Source organism: Leptonotus elevatus, chromosome 4 (assembly GCF_054856555.1).
Source record: "Leptonotus elevatus isolate MCC_2025b chromosome 4, RoL_Lele_1.0, whole genome shotgun sequence".
Taxonomy (NCBI): Eukaryota; Metazoa; Chordata; class Actinopteri; order Syngnathiformes; family Syngnathidae; genus Leptonotus; species Leptonotus elevatus.
This window is the reverse complement of record NC_141242.1, coordinates 21,283,632-21,309,376: the sequence shown is the minus strand read 5'-3', so window position 1 is coordinate 21,309,376 and position 25,745 is coordinate 21,283,632. Positions and strand designations below refer to the sequence as shown.

At 37.8% G+C, this 25,745-nt stretch overlaps 1 protein-coding gene across 2 annotated transcripts in view; it reads right to left on the bottom strand.

The window, feature by feature from the left end:
- nrn1la (neuritin 1-like a) overlaps positions 1-25,745 on the bottom strand; it is a 62,843-nt gene that overhangs the window by 7,422 nt on the left and 29,676 nt on the right. For both annotated transcript variants that reach the window (XM_086074926.1, XM_086074927.1), the window contains one exon: positions 18,026-18,176. In XM_086074926.1, the coding sequence (XP_085931052.1) occupies positions 18,026-18,176 (151 nt within the window). The remainder of the gene's footprint in view (positions 1-18,025; positions 18,177-25,745) is intronic.

Genomic DNA, 25,745 nt, shown 5'->3' with positions numbered 1-25,745 from the left:
CGGAGTTTGCATGTTCTCCCCGTGCTTGCGTGGGTTTCCTCCGGGTACTCCGGTTTCCTCCCACATTCCAAATACATGCATGGCAGGTTAATTGAACACTCCCAATTGTCCATAGGTGTGATTGTGAGTGTTGATGGTTGCTCGTCTCTGTGTGCCCTGTGATTGGCTGGCAACCAGCTCAGGGTGTACCCTGCCAACTGTCCGAAGCCAGAAGCCAAGCAGTTAAGAAAATGGATGGATGGATGGATGTATTTAGTTTCATTTGATACTGTGTCTGTTTTTATGTCTTGCCAACTCATTTACTGTGTTCTCCATTTTAATCACCAGCATCACCACAAAACTGTGACGTGCTGTCTTTAACAGAAAGTAAGCCCAACACTTATTGTTGTACAATTTGGGATTCCACCAAAATTTGCATAAAGTTGGTCACGATTCCAGTTTGGTTTAAGAATGAGTTAAGGCAAGTTGCTTTGTTATATATATATGTGAAACTTTTCTTAAGTGAGATGTGTCGGGTGCTATTGCGACACAAATCACCTTCAAATCATGCCTTTTTGAGTCAAGACTTGAATATCAATGTTCTACAGTACATTTTATTTTATGTTATGGTAATTCATTTCTTTTTACATTTTGTTGAGCTATTTGATCTGGTGAACACTAACCTATGCAGCAAAATGTGCTCACATCTCAACAAAAGCATTAGATGAAAAAGAGAAACACATCTTGGTGATTGAAACTCTCCTCACTAAAAATGACGTCTCTCTGCAGACGCAATGCAGCATTGGAGCTGGAGTTGATGTCTTGTCAGCTCATAATGAGGACACATGCACAAACTCCAAAATATCACAGCACCTCTCACATTTTTTTAATAGTAATATTATTTAATTAATATTCTTCTATGGGATAACACTGCAGGAATCACACTTTACAATGCAGCGGGTGTACTATACAGCTTGTATTACAGTATAAATTAACTGTACCGCTAACACACAACCATAAACAACCATCTAAACAGCTGGCAAAAAAACAGTGAGAACACCCCTAAGTGAAAATGAGGTGTCATACGGAACCTTCAGTCACCTAGATGTGCGAGAAGCTCATATTGTTAGCCAATCTATGGATCTGTTCTTAGTTAGTGTATTTCCTAATTCTGACTAGCACTGTTGTAAGTCTGGTCTGAAGCATATTGATCACATGCTTTGACAAGTTTGTCAAAGAGAAAATTATTCACAGGGCTAGTCATAAAACTAATCAAAAGCTTGTCCGCACTGGCCGACAAACTGCTGAACTGATTGATTTGACATCAGGAAGAAAGTTAATATCCATCCATTTTCGATGCCACTTGTCCTCATGAGTGTCACGGGTGAGCCGGACTCTGGAATCTATCCCAGTTTATTTTGGGCGCCAGCCAATCACAGAGCACATCCATTGACACACACGTTCATACTACTTCGATAAACCTAACAAAGCATCAACTTTTTGGGATGTGGGAAGTGTGCCAGATTATTCCGAGAGCACAGAGACATTATACAAACGCCACACAGGATGATCTAAATCGAGATTCAAACTTGGTTCTTGTGACCTGTGAAACATACACGCTAACCCCTAGTCCATCGTGCTGCCCAGATTTTCATTCGCAAATTAATCGTAGTCAAGGTTTACCCGACCTATGATGCTTCATGGTTACAAACGGCACGGTTTGTGCACCTTCCAGTGTGCAAACTCGGGATGAGCAAGTACACCACTATCTGTGTTTGGCGGGGGAGTGGCCTAAACCGCAAGTGGGCGGGACCAAATGAGAAAGTGGGCGTGTTTTGCCCCGTAAATGGGTGTGGTTTGATTGGAAATAAGTGGAGCTTACATCGGTAGTATTTTTTATTTTTTTTATTTCAAAGTTGCTATAATTTTTGTTTATTTGAAAACTATTGTTAAAACAGCCTAATTGAGATTCAAATCAGTGCTTTTGATCACAAAAATAAGAACTATTTTTCGAACAAGTTTTTTTATAAACTCAGAAAATGTACGTGTATACTGGCACGTCTCAAACAGTTTAGCTTGTTAAAAGCACAGCCTACGTACTAATGCCTAACGTAACAAAAAAAATTCACTAAGTAACTTTGACAAACATATGAACCGAAATACGAGCGAGCTGAAGAAAATTAAAGAGAGATTAAGAACCTTGTGTTGACCAAGCTCAAGCTGAGACACTCTTGCTTGTGCTCTAGGGGAGGGGGAAATGGGCGGAGCAAAGGCTGAATGTGACTGACTGGCTCACGTCACAGAAAGAGAGAGAGAGAAAAAAAAAAGAAGTCGCCTGCAGCAGTGAGAGAGGAGCATGGATACCGATAATAAGGAATTATATCCGGGTTATGTTCGTATCCGTACCGGATGGTGCAAACCAACCAAAGGAGTACAGTTAAAGAGTTGTTCTCTTTTTTGTTACTGTTTTTAATTGGACTTTTATTTATTTATTTATTAATTTTAATTATTTATAGCCTCGCAGTGTGTTTTAATCTTCACTTAGTATAATTGTGGATTCACCACTATGCTAGTGTAGGTTTTTCCTCCCAATATCACGCTCATTTTAATTTGTGCTGTTGTATTGCTTTGCAACTGCAGCAAGACATTAAAATTTGGATGTGTATTGCAGTAAAAAAAAAAAAATCTGAGTGGAAAATCTATCAAAGCGCCCTTTTGTCAGTTTTTTTTTGGTAGTATTCGTTTCCATTCAAATAACCTTCAAGCTGGATCTTGAGAGCTCAGCCTGTCTGACTACAAATGGCCGTTAATGCATCCTAACACAATGTTGGCTATCTTTTCCCAGAGCGATGATGAGAGAGAGAGAGAGAGAGAGAGAGAGAGAGAGAGAGAGAGAGAGAGAGAGAGAGAGAGAGAGAGAGAGAGAGAGAGAGAGAGATGGGGACAGTGGTGAAGAAAACAGAAGCAGATGGTTCTAATAAAAAAAAGAAGGAAAAAAAAGCTACAAAACACTCAAAACCTAAAGGCATTTAAACACCTTCCGTGGAGATTAGCTCCAATGAAAATCACATTTTAAGATCATTAACATGACAAAGTGATGTAGTTCACTTGGTGCAACACAAATAAGGAACAAATTAAGCAGCCAACAGCATAATTAAGCATTTACTGTACCTATTGGATTCAAAATTACTTATCTGAAATGGAGATAGAGTGTACACAACATTGGTTAAGATACTTTTACTTAAAAAGACATCAACGTAGCAAGTAGCACTTCCGATGTGTGCTCTTACCGTGAAACTGAATCGGTGCCACTTCCGGTGCCTGACTGGTACGTGAGACCAACTTCATGATCGCTATGTGGTAACACGGGTAACATGGAAAACGTCACCTAAAGCGCTAACTAGGGATGGGTATCAGTATTGGGCAAAGACCAACCTTATTTGAAGGTATTGGGTACTCACAAGTATGGCCGTTTTAGGATCACTATCAGGAACCAAAAGGCATGCATGGCTGACAGAATGAAACATCCTTATTTATAACTTAATTTAATGTACTTTATTGTGCCACACAATGCATTCTGGGAACAGGTTGGCTTTGCGATCAGTAAAGATATGAACAATAGGTCTTCCCCTATGCGCTCGAGAGCGTCTTTGATCGTCTCATTTTGTTCTCCGATATCCGTAGTTATTTTTGCAAATTTACCACCAACGTCTTCCTTGACGTCAGCCAGTTCAGTTTTCATTTGAGCTGTAATTTTGTTTCAATGTGTTTTCAGATCCATCGTCTTCCGTTGTGTGAATCTTCAAAATGTTGGCTAATGCCACCCAGTCTGACATGCTAGCTTCTGGTGTTAGCTTGCTATTGTTATTAGCGTTTAACCTTTCTTTACCATGGTTGTCCGAGTTTCTTTTATTCTTTATTTTTGCTGGAACTCCACTCATCATCTCAACATGAAAGCTTGTTGTGTTTATCTTGAGTTTAGCAGAGTTCATTCAATACGTTGGCCAGTGGTAGCTTCTACCTTACACGTCCAATCGTACAGTGAAGAACACCAAGAATTAAATTATGTATAAAAAAAAGAAATCCAAATCATCATAATGTGGAGATACTGTGTGGACAGAAGTAAGGTTGTTGTTAGATTTAAAATGGCCCTGAACCGAATACTGTAATTCAAAACTTATCTTTACTAAGGAAAATTATTTGTTGTTTTGAATCTCATTTGGTTTGTGCAGGTGCACCTAAAGTAGCATGTATTACAATGAAAAGTGATGTTTGGAAAGGCTCCACTTTCCAGATTCATATTAGGGGACTTGCTTCTTGTCACACACACGCACACACTTGGAACAGTTTCAGGACGTAAACATTCTAGCAGTCTGCCACTGGTTCAGAGGGGATGGTTGCCTCCTTGTAGTGGGAGGAGTAGCAGATTGAGGTGTTGAGTTTAAAGGTGTTGAGTTTTAAGGTGTTGATTTTTCGCATTGGCCCATTCTGTATGTTTTTCCCGCCCGCCCCCGCGCGCGCGCGCGCGTGCGTGTTGGCTAGAAGTCACAGGTGGTGCGCAAACAGCAGAATCACTGTGAGGACACTTAACAGACAAGCAGCTGCTTCCAACAAGACTAAAACCTCAAGAGAGTTCTGCTCGACTGCTGCTAACATTCTACTCCTGTCATTCTCAAACTTCCAAAACCCTCTTCTGAGCTTTCTTCTTGCACTTACAATCCTCAACTGGAAGGAATATGTCAAAACAAGGGTATTGTGGTGCTTAAATCAACAGCACTAATAAGGTTCAAGAAGTGCCAAAGTTGTATCCACAGATGTGTTCATACAATACTGTAAGGCACTGCAGTGCTACTATATTTATTTATATTTATTACTTTGATTTTAGTAGGAGTCACTCATGATGTATCAGTTCACTTGCCTGACTTCCATGCTGGCCATGTGGGTACAATTCCCTTTCAGGGAGAGTGCAAATGTGAGTGTGATTGGTTGCCTGTCACTACATGTGCCCTGGGATTGACTGAGACCGGTCCAGGTCAACCCCTTTGCCCAAAGTCAGCTGGAAACGCTCCAACTCACCTGCAGCTCTGAACAGCATATAGACATGGATGGGTGGGTGGATTTCAATGTTCAATTTCTAATTGAGCACTCTAATTTCCCATTGTCCAAAAACGGTATTGTTCTGAATTTTTGGTGTAACTGTGAGTGGGACTGACTGAATGTCTTGTTTATCAACCCTTGCTTGAAAATTAAGAATGAATAAAACTGTTGTGTGGGTCTGTAAAGTAATTTAAATGTGACCCTCCTTATTATAATAACCATATGGTGCGAAAGAGATTAATAGGTTGTATGCTGCAAGGGAGTTAATCGCAACAACAACAAAAATCACAAACGACTTGATCAAAAGATTTAAAGATAAAAATATAAATACGTAATACAACCATGAGTTACACATGTTAACCACTACGCATTCTAAGCATCTGGCATTCATTTTGAAGGATGGCAACTATGGAAACAAGCATTCTTCAATTTCGCCTTCCTTTTTGACAGAAACCTTAGGAATGCTTTAGCTAACATACTCTGTTTCAGAATATTCAGTGATGTGGTCTAATCACAACTTTACAACGACTGTCCATGTGTTTGAAACAAGTAATTATGGTTTGGATACAATTATAGTGCATACAGTATATATATATATATATATATATATATATATATATATATATATATATATATATATATATATATATATATATATATATAGTGTAAAAGAGATCCATACAATATATATAATTATATAATTCTAAGGGTGTCCACAACAAAACACTCACTGATTTTAAACAGGTATAAGATGCAATTTCAACTTCAAAACTAGAGATATTGGGAATTTTGACCAGAGGTGGGCAAAGTAGCCAAAAATTGTACTAAAAAGTAGTGTTACTTCAAAATAATATTACTAAAAAAAAAATCACTCAAGCACAATTAAAAAAGTATTCGCTGAAAAGATTACTCAAGTACTGAGTACTATAAGGTGCACTTAAAAGTCTTTCATTTTCTCAAAAATCGATGGTGCGCAAAATAGTGAGGTTCGCCTTTTGTGTGCACCGAGTTCAAAAATCTGTAAATGTTGTTGTGCGACTTCGGTAAGCGGTCCGCTTGCCTTCTGTGTGGGAGCATTTCTGCTGAACACTGATCTGTATATATTACTGGCTGGATAGCCGATAGGCCAAGACTTTTGAAGCCGAAAGGCCGCCATATTACTGCTCAAAAGAAACGTTTCTCAGCACACAATCCCATACACCCACAGTATCAAATTTGGAAAACATTTGAGACAGTACTTAATAGAAACAGCATGATTTATGATGTTTTAAATTTGTTAAACATAAACTAGAGGACTTCACAAATTTTACAACTTACCTTAAATACATGTAAGATATTATATGCTTAATGATTTTTACATAAGGAAACTTGTATATTTTTTTATTAAAGAATTATAACTGTAATTCAACAAAAGATGCCTTTGCCAAATCTAATATTGGGGTCAAAGGAACTGAGCGATAAAAGAAAAAGGGGGTCTTCAAAGCAGCACATACCGTCCACTTTTTTTAAACTTTTTTTAAAAACTTTTTAAAAACTTTTTTTTAAATACTTTTTTTAAACTTTTTTTTTGTATTACATTTTTTAATTTTTTTTTTTTTTACACCCCGCCACAACCCCTGCCCCCCGGCCCTATAATAAGAGCCTACGAGCTGTATATGTCTACTATATAAACATATAGTTTATGTAAGGGCTATCGGCTATATGTAGGTAATATAGTCAGAACACTGCTGTCGACAGACAGCGCAGCAATGCCGACATATTGCTTATACCCAGGAAATCCGGCCCTTGTTGAGAACTAGCAGGCGTGAGAACCCGAAAGACTCAACTGAAAGATGATGTGAGTCTATCGGGTTTTCGTGCCCGCCAGTCTGAAACCAGGGCCGCACTTTTCTGTGTATAAGCAATGTGTCCGCGGAAATGCTCTCACACAGTCAGACAAGCAGAGCGCTTACGGTAAATACGGTAAATCTAATGTATAAATAGGGCGGGGTGGGTGTAGCCTAATATAGCGGAGTAAGAGTAGCGTTACTTCTTCACACATCTACTCAAGTAAAAGTCAAAAGTATTGTGTGGTAAACTACTCTTAGAAGTATTTTTCCCCCCCAAAATGACTCAAGTAAATGTAACGGAGTAAATTTAACTTGTTACTACCCACCTCTGATTTTTACGGATATCAGTTTCGGCCTTTAAAAAATATATATATATTTATTGTATTTTTTTTTTTATCTGGCGGCCGATAAAAGGTAAAGCTAAAATTAGAATCTCAGGAATTTATAACAATTTTCAGTTACCTTTATAAGAGATGCTGCTGACCCGGGGAACGTTATGAACTTTTTGTTTTCGTTCAACATTAAAACAAAAAAAATGTGAAAGTTTCAGATTTCAGTTTTTTTTTTTTTATTGAAGAAAAATAGAGCTATGGTATTTACTTCTTAAGTGTCCATTTAACTTCTTAAGACGTACTGATAACCTTGGGAGCTCCCTGACCATTTTATTTTTTAAAGACATTTGTATATCGTCAAATATAAAAAATAAAAAACATCTACATTTGGAAAACTTGTTCAATAAGCATAAATGCTTTAAGACATTGCAACAAAGTCAAGATTGATGTTTGTATTTTAAAATATTTTGAATTGCCCCCCCCCCACATACATTGTTATTATTGTTTTTACTGAAAATGAATATGAGAGTCAAATATCGGTATATCGCCTCCTTGACTACTAATAATTGGCGTCACTATTGGCCGTGAAAACCCCCCATATCGGTCTATCTCTATTCAATACTATGCCTGTATAAATGACCTGGCTGGAAAGCGGTACTGAAACGATACCGAGGCAAAAACTTAAAACATCCGTAAAAAAAGCAGTGGAATAGTCTAAAAAAAAAATCCAAAAATATGTATATAATTCACACAATTACTATTTAAAACACCTTAGAAAAACGTAGATAACATGACTGAAATCATGGAGTGTTTTAGATGACACCCTGTTTTTATTATTTGCTATGGAAAAATGTATTGAAAATGACTGTTACGATTGTAACCACGCAAGAAGTTTTATCAATTAAAATATTTCAGTCAGCACCTTAAGAGGGTGTGAATACTCATTATGAAGTCATTGTTTAATGGTTCATAATTCAACTCTGTTTTATTTTGTACTTTTTACTATTGCCATTCCAGTGGGCGAGTAACCTTTAAGCTATATAATTTTGTCTTGTTGTAACACAGCACCTATTTTTCATCAGTGCCTCTCCCGTTCTTTCTTAAGCACAGCAAAAAGGTCACTGTTTAATTCTATTGTGCATCCTTAGCCCCTTATATTTCCTTTTCACCTCTCCTGATCTGCACAGATTACAACTGCACAATACCTAATGTGAAGATGAAGGAATAAAAGCAGAGCTGCACTCCTGGGATACCTCTGACAATGGTGCAGCCTTGGCCTAGATGCAAAATGCACTTTCTTACTGAGTGAATACTTGCTGTGGCTCAACATGTGTGTGTTCTCATTAGGTACCTCGGCCTCTCATAGAATCACCCCCCCCCCCCCAAAAAAAAACATGTTACCCAAAGAAAGGATTGAACTGCACATTTAATAGGAAGAGAGGATAAATAAGTAGAGGAGAGTAAAGAGGGTGAGAGAGACAATTTATGGTAGGAACACTAGGAGGACAGCTTGGGGAGGAAAGTGTGTATGTGGACAAGTGGGTTGGAGTCTTTTAACACCTCTGTCATTACATTAGGCCCACTCCCGCTAAGGTGGCTGGGTTTCAGGATAAGTGCTTTAATTGGTACCTCAAGGAATAGAACCAATCGAACAATAGGGAAGGGATGCGATACGGGTGGGCTGTAGGGTCACGGTCGCGCACAAATACTCTCTGAAATCAGCTTTTTGAAGATATTTGTGCAAACCAGTGTGAACCATTCACTTAACCACTTTTTCCACCACACAATTGACAATGAAAAGTAGATCGCCAGCTTGGTTTGAACCCCTCTTCCATTTATTTTTGGGTTAGCTGCCTTGGCTAGGTCAGTTCTATACAGATGTTAAGTAATCAGAATATGTTTTCTATCCAGGGTTGAGTCGTGGTGCCAGCAACATAAGCAAAGAAGCCCAGACTTGCCTCTCCACAGCCACTTTGTCCAACTCTTACGGGGGGATCCTAAGACATTCCCATGCCAGCCGGGATAAAGTGTGTGTCCTGGGTCTATCCTGGGGCCTCTTCCCAGTGGGACATGACCCAAAGACCTCATCAGAGGTCTATTTCACAAAGCAGGTTTAGTGAGAACCCTGAGTCAAGAAACCCTAAAATGTGGGAAACTTCAGAAAGGGAGGTAACTGAAATCAGAGGAAAAGAAGTAACTCTAGCCTGTTTCATAAAAAGAGGTCATTTAAGCTCTCGGTCAGTTACCGTAGTAACAGTGTCCATGAACCTAACCTGGTCGGTAGCAGGTTTTTCACATTGAACCTTGAGTTTTTCCCTGTACCCGCCTCCTTTTAGCCACACGCGACATTTCATTTCCTCACTCATTCAGTCCGCTGCGGCGATTTTTTGCATAAATACGCCTATCGTCTATAGCGTAAAGTCCTGGCATGTCGTTTTGACAATTACCCTATTGATGAAGGTGCCGCATTATTGCGCAGGGAATTAAATATTCGTCGTGAGATTGTTATCAGCCCGCGCATAGATATGCTGGTATTTCCGGACAGTTATCTTTTTGAGCGGTACCGTTTCACATCACAGTCCATCATCTACAAACACAACTTAATCTGTCCTTATATTTGCAACATTACCAGCCGTAGTCATGCGCTCACATCGCAGCATATATTGTGTGTTGCGCTACGTTTTTTTCTTATAACCGTTTGAATAATGTTTTTATATTTGATCTTAAGTCAAGTGCGCTTCTCCCCCGCAGGATTGCAGGTAAATGAAATGAATGAATGAGCAACCATTCAAAGAGTTTCCCTTGTAATATTATTGTGATAGCAAAGGACTACATTTAAATGTTCACCGCCTTCCTCTATGGGGAGCCACTGCGGTGTTCACATTCGCCATATTATCGCATTAAGATTTTTAGTTGAGAGGGGTAAAAAAATGCGGAAGCAGAGGGGGGGCCACCCTCTTGTGAAATGGACCCCAGGTCAGCTCCTTCTTCACCCTGACAGACGGATACAGAGTCTGCGTCACTTCAAACGCTGCAGTGCTCCTCCTGTCAATCTCTTCTTTCACAAATGTAATAATTCATTCTTAATTTAGCTATTTTGAAAGCATTTCATGACTGTGTTCAACTTTGAAGGTTGCAATGCACGTTATGTAAACACAACAGAAGCAGCCACACGATGTGTGATAACCAACAGCCACTAATAAGATTTTCCCGTGGTTGTTAACAATCCACGGCTTAAGGTCAACTGCACATTCGAGCCTTCTTTCTGAGAATGGGGCCCATTCCAATAGAAATATGATGTGCTTTCAACACTGGTTGGCCCACATTCTAAGAATTACACAAGCAAACTGAAGGACGTGGACCCACAGTTATAGTTCATACATGTGATCTGCTCTGTCTAAAACGTCCTTATGGGTCAAAAAAGGCAAATTGAGATCTTCATATATTCTAATGCTACATTTAATTGCCTTTAAAAAAAATATATTTAAAAAAAATTATATATGAACGTACCTAAAGTTTTAGCAAATGCATCTCTCAAATGTCTTTAGCAATTAGCATCTTAGGAAAAATAAATTAGTCCTAAACTTTCAGGAACTGTTGAGAGACCACTGGAGTGTAAAATCCAACAGCAATGAAAATCGTATCCCTTTTTATATCTGAGTGAAAACGTTTGACCTCACAAAAGATAGAATTGGGCAAAAATGGTAATTCAGCCTCAACAAAAAACAACAACAAGATCCCATTCCGTTTACAAATCATCTCGTGATTCATCATCTACCAATGTTTTATTTTTGCTACTTTATTTATATACATTATTTGATGAGGTCAAATTACTGTAATGGGAAATTTGATTTAAGAATTTTGTGTCAATGAAAAGTGTTATTTGGCATTTGCTATGGTCTCTGTTATAAGATATAAAAAATATCTCAAATGCATCTGGCCACATAAAGATTTTTTTTCTTATTTTTATTTTTGTTTGCAATCAACGTGATACCTAAACAACATATCAACACTTGACACATGCAGAACAATAAATACAAGTCACTCCAAATATAAGCTTTGTGCAATGTGGGGCGAGGTGACCGGTTTTGGGTTGACCAATCAAAATCATTTTTACATCTCAAAAGTTTAACAATGTTGACAATTTCTGGTGGCAGGCGAAATTGCAACTGGAAAAATGACATGAGTCTCTTTGTCAAAAGCCAAGTATGAGCCTTTAAAATATTGTATTTTTCCAAAAGCAACACCAAATACCAAGAACATTGTTGTGTTCCAATGTGAACATTAACATCAAGATTCAACAGTATTTTAAGCAACCATGGATTTCCCCGTCATGTTTTACTCCCTTGTGACCGGAGTGGATAAATACGTTCAAGGATTAGAAACGAAATGAAATCTGCTTCTGGTATAAGGTCAGATGATGGTAATCTACACATTAGGCAGCCCTGTATACATCTTAATTAATTTCTCTGGTGTTTGAATCTGGATACTAATTAGAATATTATTTTTTTAAACAAGCTCAAAACGGCCGTGCGACTTCCATGCTTGCATTTTGTTCTGCGTCCTGATTCACTAATGGGGAAGCCATTTTCTGACTACCGCGGAGAATTAATTGAACACATTAAAAAGTGTAATGAAAATTGTATATGTGAGTATAAGGATATGGTTTATAAATGTATTATGGTATATATCTATTCATTTCATGTACATATGTCGCTGGCAAATGTGCGTATGTTAAAGTGCACTTGTATATATGATTAGGTTTATACATTTCCTTTTGTTGAAATACATTACCTTATCATTTTATCAACATAAAACAAATAAGGGGTAGGACTAGATACGTTTTTAACTTCCTCCTACTCCTTTTGAACATATAAACTCTTTTCTTTCTTCCTATTCTTGTTTTCTTTTTTACTTCAATTTATATTTTAGACTTGTAAAGTGTTTTCTTTGTGTTTATATGTTCAATAAAACCATAAGCCAAAAATATAATTGAAGATGGCATGTCTGTTTATAAGAATCTTCTCGCCCAGAAGAAAAAAAGCACCAACCACGTCCCATAATCAATTTTGTGGGCTCCATAAGATATGCTCACTACGATACTCTTCAAATACAATTTTAACTTAAAGGAATGTATTTTTGGCGAAATCTCACAATGGATTTAAAAATAAATAAATAAAATTGGTCCATTACTCGAAACTGTACCTGCGGACTCTTTAGCTAGAATGGGTCACTTATGCTGACTTATCTTGCCAAAATGAATGAATGACAGTCCTGGCAGATTAAGCATGCTTCAGTGTAAAACCCTCCTTCATTATGTATCATGCATGGAGTGCTCCCGGTCGTTGCTGTTAAACAGTCACCTTTACACTCCAGGCAATTTTGACTAACATCTACTATGATGATTCCATTTGCTTCTTTTAGCTCTACAATTTCATTTGACAGTAACACTGCACTTAAATGAGTGTTCCTTTTCAAAGACTCTCTGCCGGAATATCGTTACCTAGTCTGTAGCAAGTCTTTACGAGAAGATGGATAAAAGAGGCATGTATAAATAGAACAGTGAATAGAGATGACAGCGTGAGTGTATGGGATGACGGATAGGTACGGGATATGGAGGACTGTAGCGGTAACTGAAAGAAGAGTGGGGAAACGAGAGATGTACATCTTTAAAGAGTGGCATCCAGCGCATATAAAGAGAAGGTTAAAAGGGGCAAGGGGAGTGAAGAAATGCTGCTGGAAGAAATAACGTTTAGCTATTAAAGATGATATTTCAGTTTCCGTTTGTCAAGTGTAATGTGTAGTGTATAGTGCTGCATAAAAAAGTAAAAAAAAAAAAATCTTCTTGAACTTCTTAAACTGAATCACCTGCACTATTTTTTGGGGATGCTTAATTAAGTCAAAGTTTGTGGTTTACTGACCTTTTGCCTGGTTCGGAATTTTATGATGTAAAATAAAATGACATCCGAAAGATGCACCGCGTGAGGAGAAAAGCAATTTAGCTACAAAACTCACTCTGTTAGAAACAGTTTGTTGATTGTTAAGTGATCGTAGTGCCCGCATTCTGTTCCATTGACTTTTTTCCACATCAGAATGTGAAGAACAATGTCGACCTGCCCATAGAGATGATTAAAAAAAAATTGATGGATTGCTCAATAAATGGATGGATAGATAGATAGTATGCTGTTTTGTCATTTAAATCTACAATTTCCAAACGCCAGATGAGGCTTCCACTGTGTGCGTTTACTGTGTGTCTAAGTTTCCTAATTGCTTGTTTTTGTTGGCATGCAGTCACTGATGGTGACGCGATGGTGAATTGGTTCACTGGCCTGATTTGCGTGCAGGCAGCTTGGGTTCCGTTCGCACTCAGTGACAGAAGTGTGAATGTTTGTCTGTCACTTTATGTGCCCATTGACCAGTGATGGGTGTAACGCGCCTTTTCACCCAAAATCAGCTGGGATGGGCTCCAGCTGGATGGACGTTGGCTGGCTCCAATCTTGCCGTCTATGCTAATGGTTGGTGGACAAAAGTGATGTGCACAGCAGGTTTGGTTTTCTCAACAACTCAGCATGTGGGTGTTTCAACGGGACCTTTGTGTCACTTGTCTACTGACAAGACAAGTGTTGTGCAGTTATTGTTGATACCTTGGGACAAGAGACAACAATAGCAACAGCTTGCAAGGCAGCAGAAGATATCCGCTTGGATTACATCCAACAACAGCAAGTACGAACTATCAATGAGATCCCCTCCTGTTCATCAACATCATCAACGCAGAGCATGACTACGGCTGGTAATGTTGCAGATGTAAGTTCAAAAAGATAACTGTCCGGAAATGCCAGCATATCTATGCGCAGTCTGGTAACAATCTCACGATGAATATTTAATTAATAATGCGGCACCTTCATCAATAGGGTCATTGACAAATGTCATGCCATGTTCGTGACAAAAGTGGACTTTACGTTACAGACTATAGGCATATTTATGCAAAAACTCGCCGCAGTGGACTTTATGAATGAAGAAATGAAGTCGTGTGTGGTTGAAAGGCGAGGGACAGAGAAAACCTCGAAGTTCATTGTGAAAAACCTGCAACCGACCAGGTTTGGTTCATGGAACATGTTACTACGGTAACTGACCGAGATCTTAAATGACCTATTTTTATGAAACTTAGAGTTACTTCTTTTCCTCTGGTTTTAGTTACCTCCCTTTCTAAAACAGAAAATGCAGTTTCCCATATTTCGGGGTTTCTTGACCCAGAGTTCTCACTAAACCTGCTTTGTGAAATAGACCCCAGTCTACCTCGTATGTCACCTAAAGTCAGCTGTGATAGCTTTTGACAAAATGTGATTTTGAACTGGATAAGGTGAAGAGTAAGTGGATGAATGGAAACTAGTTTTTTTCCCCCCAATCCCACAATGTGCCCATCTCTACAGCGGCATAGGCTGGAATTGTCTTTTTTTTTCCTCATCTCCCTCCCCCCTTCCTCGTGTTTTCCTTTTGCGGATGGATGGCTGGATTTTGACAGGTAAAGCACCAGAAAGGTGCAGCGATCTGGCGTTAGCCGTAGCAAGCCTATGCTGATGTTCACAGGCAATATTGCAAAGATTAAATATGAACCGAGGTTTTTAGAATAATTTATCCCCAAAAAACTTAGATAAATGAAAAATGCCCCTTTGAGTTTTGCATCAGAGCAAATATCTAATGAGTCAAGCAAAAATGTATTACAGTAACAGCAATAAAGAGATAGAATAAGGAAAAAACTGTATGATTAACCGACCCAGTACATGTACATGTGGTTTGCACATCTGCTTCAAGGTCACAGGTTCCGCTTTTGAAATGTGACCTTTCTGTGGGTCATTTGCATGTCCTCCCCCTGCACGCGTGTGTTTTTCCTATAGCTGCTTCCTAATACGTGAAAACTCCCACACAAAAACTCATTGAACCTGACAATAGTTTGAATGCATCACTTGTTACTTCTTGTTGTTGAACTGAAGTTCAAGATTCCAAAATGTCGTTCGGTGAACAAGGTGAAGGGCAATCCAAAAAAACTCTTGTCATGAAAGTCTTTGAGTTAATAGCGCTCTCACATCCCTTGGCAGTAAAACTAAATCATATTATCTTTGTTGCGTGCTCATCAAATCCAAACCACACTATGAAGTCTTAAAGGTGAAGGCAACGTAAGTAATTGTCTTTTGAGAGCAGCCTCCAGGAGCACAACGCCTTTCATGGAGCGTTCCGAAGTTGTAGTGGGAGGCTGTAACAAGTACAATCGCCAACTGAAGCACAATAGCTAAGCTATAAACCCTGAAATATTCAGTAACCAGCCTGCAAATTTTCTAATATAGTGTTACGAGGGTAAGGAAAGCTGCTGGAGCCCAATAAGAAAATATTAACAGCTCAATAAGAGTAACATTTACGGCATTGATTGCAAATAAAGGAGGTACGCTGGCAAAGGCACTTTTATGACCGCACAATTCAAAATTAGCCGAATTAATTAAAAGCCTGTAATTAAATGAAAAATCCTTATGTGGTGACCATCGAAGAGGTTTAACTTGCTGATGAAGTATCTCATTTAAAGTACCGCAGCAGTGGTCAACACATAATTTAGTCATAAAAATCATTTTGAAATACTGATAAGTGGTTTTAGGTTAGCACGTGTGGCTAGAGCATATCACTCGCAATCAAAAGGTTCTGATTTTCAAACCTGGCTGGAAAATATCCGTGTGAAGTGTTCATGTTTTCTCCATGTTTGTATGTTTGGAGACAGACAACCTGGAGACCACAACACGTGCAGTGGAATTCCTTTCCACCCTTGAGTTGTTTTCTGACTACCACAGCAACCTCAGACTCAGCAAAGGACGTCTCCTTCCTCTATGTTGTCGTTTCACAGCAGAAATATATTCATGTATTTTCAATTGTAGTCAGTGAACAAAGCCAACTTTTGACATGACGAACAAAACATAAAAAGCCATGGCCTACAAGTGATGTTATTTGTCGATATATGTACAGTAAATATATACAGGGCTCCAGACGACTGTTTTTACGAGGACCACAGGGATGCCCCAACTTGAAATTTCAGGGGTGTCAAGTAAATATCAATGTGCTGAAAATGGATGGATATACATATATAGAACAGACCAAACGTTTGGTCACACACACATCTCATTCAATGTGTTTGCTTTATTGTCATTAGTTATGGATTTAACACAAAAAGGTGAAATAACTGAAAACATGTTTTAGATTCAAAGTTTCTTCAAAATAGCCACCTTTGCTCTGATTACTGCTTTGCGCAGTAATGGCATTCTCACCTCTGGGAACTCCTTCAATGCTGTTGGAAAACCATTTCAGGTGACTACTATTGAAGGTCATCGAGGGAATGCCAAGAGTGTGCAAAAAAATCATCAGAGCAAAGAGTGTGTATTTTGAAAAAAAATTAAATAATATAAAACATGTTTTCCAATTATTTCACCCTTTTTTAAGTACATAACTCCACATGTGTTCATTCTTAGTTTTGATGCCTTCAGTGAGAATCTACAATGTAATGAAAACAAAGAAAATGCATTGCATTAGAAGATGTGTCCAAACTTTTGCCCTGTACAGTATATATTAGGGCTGTTCAAGAATCAATTATTTTATTGATTATTCCATCAATTAAATGTATTTTGCCCTAAATTATATTACAAAACATTTTTCCCAATTATTGTTTTTGTTTTTGTTACCAATTATTGTTGTTTATTTGGTATTGTTTAGTGATAAAAACAAAAGAACAATTAAGCAATGTGAGAACGACTGATGAACTCACCAAACTTTATGAAACAATTTGGTCACAGATTTTTTTAAATGTCTTATTTTGATGAGACACAAAACATAATGATTCTGCTTTCATGAAAGATGACGTACATTTGACAATAAATACTGTTGAGGGGCTGAAATCATAGAGGATTTGGAAAATTTTCAGAGAAACAACGGCTGTAAACCAAGAGTGCCCAAGTCAGATCCTCAAGGGCCCCCTATCTAGCCTGTTTTGGATGTCCCCCTTCTTCGACACACCTGAATCAAATAATCAGGACCCTTTTCAGGCTTCTGCAGAGTGTACTGATGAGCTGATTATTTTTATTTAGGTGTGTTGGAGGACGGAAACATGGAAAACAGAGGTTTGAACCGGAATTGGGCACCCCTACTTCATAAGACAAATAAAAAAATAAAAAAATATATACTTTTGGCCAGTCCACACGTGTAGGTGTCATTTTAAGAGCGTAAAAAATGGCTTGACGATGCAATATTAATGTTTAACAAGCATGCCGTTTTTGGGTTGTCATGAAAAGTGATGATTTTGGAGGTACAAGGTTTAGGAGGGAGGGAGAGTGAGGGAGGGGGGAGAGAGAGAGCAAGAGAGAGAATAAATAATGAATAAAATAGGTACAATAAATTAACACTAACTAAAGCAGACACCATAAAACAATAGAGCTTAAAGACGGGTTTTAAAAGTGGATAGAGACTCATAGACCAAAATCAATGGGGAGAATTCCTTGAGAGAGTGAGTTAAAAAAAGTAAAAAAAAAAAAAAAGTTGATTATGTAAGAATGAAAACTAGTTGATCGCTCATCAAGTGAATTTTTATTTATTTTTTGTCTTTTCACTGAACAGTGTTTTTTCCCCCGTAGATGTAAATAAAGTGAGCATTATTATCTTTGCAAAAAAAAAGATTTTTTTTTCAGGTTGTGTTGGGTCTCATTAGATTGTGTAATTTGTCCCCTCTCAAGTCTGCTTAAAGTAAGTGAATACACTGACCTGCAGATTGAGTGTATCTCATGGGTGTCTTCATCCTTGCGTGCTGTGTCCGTCAGACTGTCACCCAGAGCCATGAGACACCGAGCAAAGCCCTTGTAAATGGAATGACACCTCCTGGTTGAAACTGCAGCAATTGAGCAATTGCTCAGCACTGGAAGTACACACAAGGAATCACGACCACAATGTTAACATTATCCAACAGTAGGTTCATTTTTAGTCACTGTGCATGTATGAGTACGTGTGATGGATTTCATATATAGTTTGATAACATAAATCGCTTCTAATTATTTGGGTCGCAAATCAGATTTTAAATGGAAGAACATATGACAAAGAAATACGGCTTATGGCATCAAGACAGTTAAAGTGGGGTATGGTCAAAATGGGAGAGCTTCCACACAGCTAGTAAAAAAAGAAGCATGTTTTCTTTCTGTTTTATGGTGTGTTTTGTATTTGATATGACCAAAACAGCACAGCACACTCGACAGACAATTGTAGCCCCAGAAGTTGAAGAGAACGACTTGTGGGACGCATAATACAAACACTTTACACAACCATTTACCCCTCGGCACAAGCTTCAGTTAGCTTTCTAATTGGCTGTTGCTCTATTTCACATCACACTCACCACCCTTACTCGTATGACTTATGATCGTAAATACCGAACATAAGGATCCCTACTATGCTGATCACCATCTCAAATAAGCTAAGTTTCTAATAAAGCTCCCTGAAAATTGAAAGGGTGTCATCTGACCAGCTGTAAATTAGCGTGTGGTTTGTAGTCTTGGAAATGTTGCTGTACAAACTTTATGAAGCAGCTGCAGCAGTCCGCATGTTGTTACCCGTCAGAGCGGATTGTCACGTTCGCTGGTGACTGTGGCGACTGTCAGCTTTAAAAGCTTCGCTTTGAAACGCCTTTCAAGTGCACGCAGTGCTTACACACGAACACTGCAAACTCCAAACAGGAAGCCTGGAGTGGAGATTCCAGCTCCCAACTTCAGAACTGTGAGGCAGACAAACGAAACTCTCACCCATGATTAACTCATTCACTGCCATTGACGGCTTTAGACGTCAAAAATTCATTTGAACTATTTCTACTAAATACATTTTTTTCCACTTTTGTTAACAAGAGTATGAAAACCTAGAAAAAAGTTATTGTATTTCATATACAATTTGTGATTAATCATAAGTTAACTATGGAAGTCATGTGATTAATTACAATAATTAAAAAATAAATCGCCTGACGACCTCTTTTTTAATAATCTTTTCTTTTTTTAAATAATCCTTTTTCCAAAAAAGAAAATATTAATAAAAATTAGTTAAAAATTACTATTTCTATTAGTTTAATTTTTTTTCCACTTTTGTTAACAAGAGCATAAAAACCTAGGAAAAAAGGTATTGTATATTTAGACCAGATATAAAATTTGTGATCAATCATGAGTTAACTATTGAAGTCATATGATTAATAACAATTGCAAATTTTAATCGCCTGACGCCCTAATTTTTAATAATCGTTTTTTTTTCTTTTTTTTAATAATATTTTTCCCCAAAAAAGAAAAGATTATTTAAAAAAAACATTTTTTAATTAAGGCATCAGGCGATTACAATTTAAAAATCGTTTCTTTTTTTTAATTATCTTTTTTTCAAAAAAAAGAAAAGATTATTAAAAATAAAACAATTTAATTGTAATTAATCACATGACTTCAATAGTTAACTCATGATTCATCACTAATTTTATATCTGGTCTAAATGTACAATCATTTTTTTCCTAGGTTTTCATTCTCTTGTTAACAAAAGTGGGGGAAAAAATGTTAAACTAATAGAAATAGTTAAAATAAATATTTGACGTCTGTAGCCGTCAATGGCAGTGAATGAGTTCAAATGTTTGTTTGTTTTTTCCCCCCCTGCTTTTCAGTAAAAGCCCGCAAAAACTGAAAATGATTCATAAAAAAAAATCATCTTATGAATATCATACAATACTTAATGCCGAGAAAGTGTCAATCATCACAGCGCACAACAACCGTTCAACTGGTATGAGCTCATGGTTAGAATCGTATTAATGGGGCTGAAGTGCAAAATGTTTCCAGTTGCGACTGAAGGGTCCCAGATTCGGTTGTCCCAAAGGACATGGAAAAGTGGGGGGCAGCAGAACTCTTCTCCAACCCCGTGAATCCTCAAACAAGGCACCGTAACTCCTACAAATTAGAAGAAGTAGCCCTTTACATGCTTGTTAAAGAAAGGAAATGTCAATTAACTGTAGGCATAGTGAGTTTTGCCTCTGGCAGATATAAGACAGCTTAATTTTGACAATATCCTACTTTTTGAGGACTATTTGGACAGTTCAACACAAGAATCTTAAAAAAAAAAAAAATCTCAAGTCAACCGCATTGAGTATATTTGATTCAGCTTTAGACTATCACTATCGATCGGAAAGAAAAGCTGATCACAGATCTGATCATAAAATTTCTCTAAATTTCTCTCTATCTATATTAAAAAAAAACATGGCTTTTTGGGGACAATCAGCGATCATCAACTTTTAAATAAAACAAAAAATATTCGATCACCAATTTGATTGGCAAAATATGTATATTTAAACCACTTGTATATTATTACTCTACAGTCAAAACAATAAAAAAAATACAATACTATGTTGTGTGGGTATCCTAATTAAAATCGATATGATTAATATGATTTAAGCGGGCAAAATCCACCCGTTTTTGTCGCTTGTTGTCGACTGAAAATGTCATCACAGCTGAGCCATGATTGGTCGTTACCTGAGCCCTAAAAAAAAGGTGGTTTTCAGAGTGGAGCTGCATAGAACATATTATACTGTAAAGAAAATGTTGGGGTTGACTTCCCCTTTAAGTATTTGTGTAGCAAATAATAATATCGATCATTAAAGTCACCAACCACAGAGGTATTACAATTGATTTTGTTTACAAAAGGTTCAAGGCAAGAGCTTGTTAATTCCATGTTTTACCCAAAAAGCAGATTTCCTCGTAGCTTTTTAGAGGGAGGCCTAGACCAAGGAAATTTGTGATGCGGATCCAAATAAAAGTGGAAAGAAAAAAAAAAACCTTAAAAGCATAATGCCTTGACGAGAGTGGAAGAATATCACCCTGCATGTTGCACTGTTAAGTGTCATTCTTGTTAAGGGTTATTTGTTTTCCTCAAGCTGTGAACCCTGTAAAGCCCTCTGGTACACCCTTAATGGAGGTGCACTTTAGACTTCACGCAGGCTACTCTCTACCCCTCACTGATTGTGACATTTGAATTAGAAGTGCAGGTAACAGTATATATTACACAAGAAACAATATTTGGGGATTTGGCCATCTGAAAAGTATGGAGCCCGAATGAACCTCCATATAAGTTTCACTTTTTGAATTGAACTAGCAACATAAAATCACATTTTTTATGATACTGCAATTGATTGAAATGTACGTGTATGTACTGTAAATCAATCACCCAATATCCACTGAAATCTATTGAGTTGTTGACAGGTTGAAGAATATGTCGAAAAATGTGGCTAAAAATAAACAATGATGAATTGTATATATTATTTGAATTATTGTAATAGTCTGATATCGTGATACTTTTAAAGACTCAAAAAAGGAGGCGCAAGTCGTAAGCGAAGCTGATCGGGTCTTTTTGAGAGCAGCCTCTTGTAGAGAATGACTGCCGAAGACCGCAGTGGCAAATGCGGGTGCATGGTGTCTTGTTTGGCGTTCACACCAGCAGGAATAACACTCGTGAAGAGTGTGACCGTCCCAGAACAGTCGGAGTGTACGCACAGTTTGATGCTGGCAGGTGAACAGGAGATGCTAATTGGGTCAACAGAACAGAGAGAAAGTGTTAAATATTTAATCAACCGGCCCCTTCCTCCATTTCCATTAGTGTCTTTCCCCCTCTGGAAACTATTGGTTTTGAGCAAGGTTGGTCAGTTACTCTAGAATTATTGAAAGCACTGATCTCCATTTTTTTCTTTTTGATAATGACCTGAATAAACTAAAACTGTATGTACAAAGCCTTAACAAAGTTAATAATTCTCCATTTTGATTTGATATTAACAGAACGGTAACAATCATTTATCGGCTTTTACATCACTGCAAACAAACTACTGCAACCCCTCTGTAACTTTGTACTGATAGTGTACCACTAATGAAGTCAGCACTTGCCAGCTCTTTCAATTATGGGTCTGGAAATTCCAGTCTGATTTTGAGTAGTTAAATTCATAATGTAAGGAGCGGAATACTCAGAAGAGAACAAGTGAGATCAGATAGTGAGAGAAAATTGTTCCTTCAAATTCAAATGGCTTTTTGTCTGCCCAGTGCCAAGCGGTTGATTGTCTGCCATGATTGGTGGGATGGTGCGATATGCAGTCCATTATACTGAGAGCTATATCAGTCAATAGTCGACTCCCATGATGGCCTCATTTACATGATTATCTACCCCTTCTGGATGTAGTGCATGCTTGTGTCCAACCAACAGCATTCAACATGATTCAAACTCTTCTGAGTGTGCACTATGGAAATCAGGGTTTTAAAAATGTCAGGCTATTTCAATGAAAGTTTTAAACATATTTGTTAAGATTTTTTTATTATTATGTTTTATTAAATTTTACACTCAGTACTAAAAATATAGGTATCATATCTAAGTCATTTTGACATAGGCTCGGTCCGACCTAACGTAGTTCTGTCACTGATGATGATGTTTCAGTTTGCTATCAATATTCGAAATAGATTATAGGACTGGTCCTTCTAAATTGTGAGCCAGTTTCTTGTGGTAAAACGTAGGAAAATAATTTAAAAGTACTGCTTCGGCCCCAAAAGAGGCCGGCCCACCAGGCATCTGCCCTAATATCAGATGGCTAGTCCAGCCGTGAAGTCATTACATGTACCTAGACCATGGGTCTGCAACCTGCGGCCCTGGAGCTAAATGTAACTCTTTAATCCCTCTCCTGTGGCTCCCTATGGATTTCTAAAATAATTAGAAAAAAATAATACAAATGTATTATTATTATTATTATTTTCTCGGTAAAATATTCTTCAAATAAATTAATGATAAAATAAAAAAAATAAAAACAATTCAAAAACATAGTAAAAAAATTTAAGTTGTCGGAAAAAGACAGACAAAACGTAGACAAAAAAGTTTTAAACATACCTAAATATTTCCAAAAAATGACCCTAAAATGTCCAAAAAGGAAAAAAGGAAGAGGAAAAGGCATAAATTGCCATAAAGTGCCCATGAAATTTCCAAAAACGTCAGAGGAATGAACAAAAACCAAAAAGAGGCAGAACAGAAAGCGTTCAAAAAGTAACCATAAAATGTCCAAAAACAAAAGAAGAAATCCCCAAAATTACCATTAAATGTCCATAAAATTGCCAAAAATGTCAGACATTTGACAGAAAGGCAGAAAAGTCTAAAAGTGTATGGAGAAAAAAAAAACGAATCTAAAAGTATGCATGCATAATTAGTATGCATAATTTTCTGTTATGGTGCAGCTCTAATGGGCTCTTGGGTGTCAGTATATTAGACTAACAACAACACACTGTTTCGTTCGTCACAATTTTCAAATGTTTTGCGGCTTTTTTGACAGGAAAGGTTGCTGACCACTGACATAGCCTAAAATGAACTTAAATTTTCCTTTTAAACTATACTCAACAAGAATATAAACACAACACTTTTATTTTTGCTCTCATTTTTTATGAGATGAACTCAAAGATCTCAAACTTCTTCCACATACACAATATCACCGTTTCTCTCAAATCGTGTTCACAAACGAGTCTAAATCTCTGATAGTGAGCACTTCTCCTTTGCCGAGATAATCCATCCCACCTCAAAGGTGTGTTTTATCAAGATGCTGATTAGACACCATGATTAGTGCACAGGTGTGCCTTAGACCGCCCACAATAAATGGCCACTCTGAAAGGTGCCGTTTTGTTTTATTGGGCGGGGTTTGGGGACTCCGAAGATTGGTCAGTAAAAGTGTTGCGTTTATATTTTTGTTGAGTATAAATGCAGCAACCCCACCCAGTGTGCAATAGTTCAGGGGCACTTCAAACAAATTGTTCAACCATGCCCAAAAATGAAATACACATTGCGTCAATGGGTTGCTTTTCATTTGTTGTCTTTTATCCAACATAATGGGGTAGGAAAAAAATTGCAGTTTTTGGTTAACAGATGTAAAGTTAAGTACTTACAACAAATATAACAAACCACAGTGGTGGGGAAATAAGCATGTAGACAGATCAATTGCAGTACTGTTGATCAGTTGTTTACTCGTCTTCTTGTATTAATATTTGATATTTTAACTAAAGCCAGGTAGCAGGAACGTTCGCAAGCAGAATCTTCATGGCTTGCAAACTTGATTGTTTTCACAAAGACGGGGATTAGGGGATTTGAAAGAAGATGAAGATGTAGAGGATTTTTTTTTCTTCAGAAAACTGATGAACTGCTTGGCTAATTATTTTAGCAAATGGTTTAAGTGTATTGATGTTAGCAAACATTGATCTCACTGCAGACTGCAGAGTGGTATAATATCAGGATTCAGTATTGACAAAAGTTAGTGCAAATTGATGTTCATGTTGTAAAAGCAATTACAATGCCATAATGTTATCCCATATATCCCGTTATGGATGACGCCAGGTTGTCATTGTCCTCTTCACATACCAAACAGAGTAAGTGAGGTTTGATCTAGAGCCATTTTGCCAGACATTTAGATTTCTTTTGATTGATGCACTTCATAACATAGCGACATACAGTAGCCACACCTGTATGCGGGAAACCATTCATCTCTCTCCTTTGACTTTATTGTGTGAAATAAGGCTCAAATTGTGCAGTGTGGAGGGATGCACCAACCCTAATGGGGTAAAGAGCCCGAGTTTATATCAGCTTCTAAACCTCAAAATTGACAAGGCAAAACACAGAAGGCACACTGCATAACGGTGCTGAATGGTGCATGTTGATCCCTTAAAAAGCAGCAATGTCAATGGTAGCATTTTAAGAGAAGTAGAGAAACATGCTCCCATCGCTCATCTGCGGCTAAATGTTCAATTTGACTTTGACCAAGAGCCACATGATGTAGTTCAGAAATCCTTCAAAAAGTTGTGACAGAAACTGAAATGTGATTGGATTCATGTTTTGTCACATTATATGCAGCAATTCAGATTAATGTGTAGGAGTCATCTCACATAGTTTAGATTTCTTTTGTGTCCTTTTCTAATGGAATTTTGGAACAACAAGGATAAAGACATACCACTTTTGTGAGGTTACACCCTGGACTGATCACCATCCAATCGCAGGGCACATATAGACAAACAACCACACTCATTCACATTCACACTTTTTTACAATTTAGAGCAGTGGTTCTTAACCTGGGTTCAATCCAACCCCAGAGGTTCGTTGAGTCAGTCTCAGGGGTTCCGGCAGAGGTCAAGACACACATCTGACTCGAATGATTTGTAATGATATGCCCCTCTTGGCGATCATTGGCTGCAGGAGATCACGCTATATTGCTTCCCATTACTTGTCAATAAGTCCGCCAAAATAACACTAAATCACTCCGCCTGTTCCTCTTCAATTGGAGGCGCTTGTCTGACATCACGCCGCCACCACTCTTGAATAGAGCATTTTCCAGCTCAAGGCGTGCTGCACCCTGCTAAATGCAGTGTGAAAAGGGCTTTAGTGTTTGCCTATGTCAGTGGTCAGTAACCTTTCCTGTCAAAAG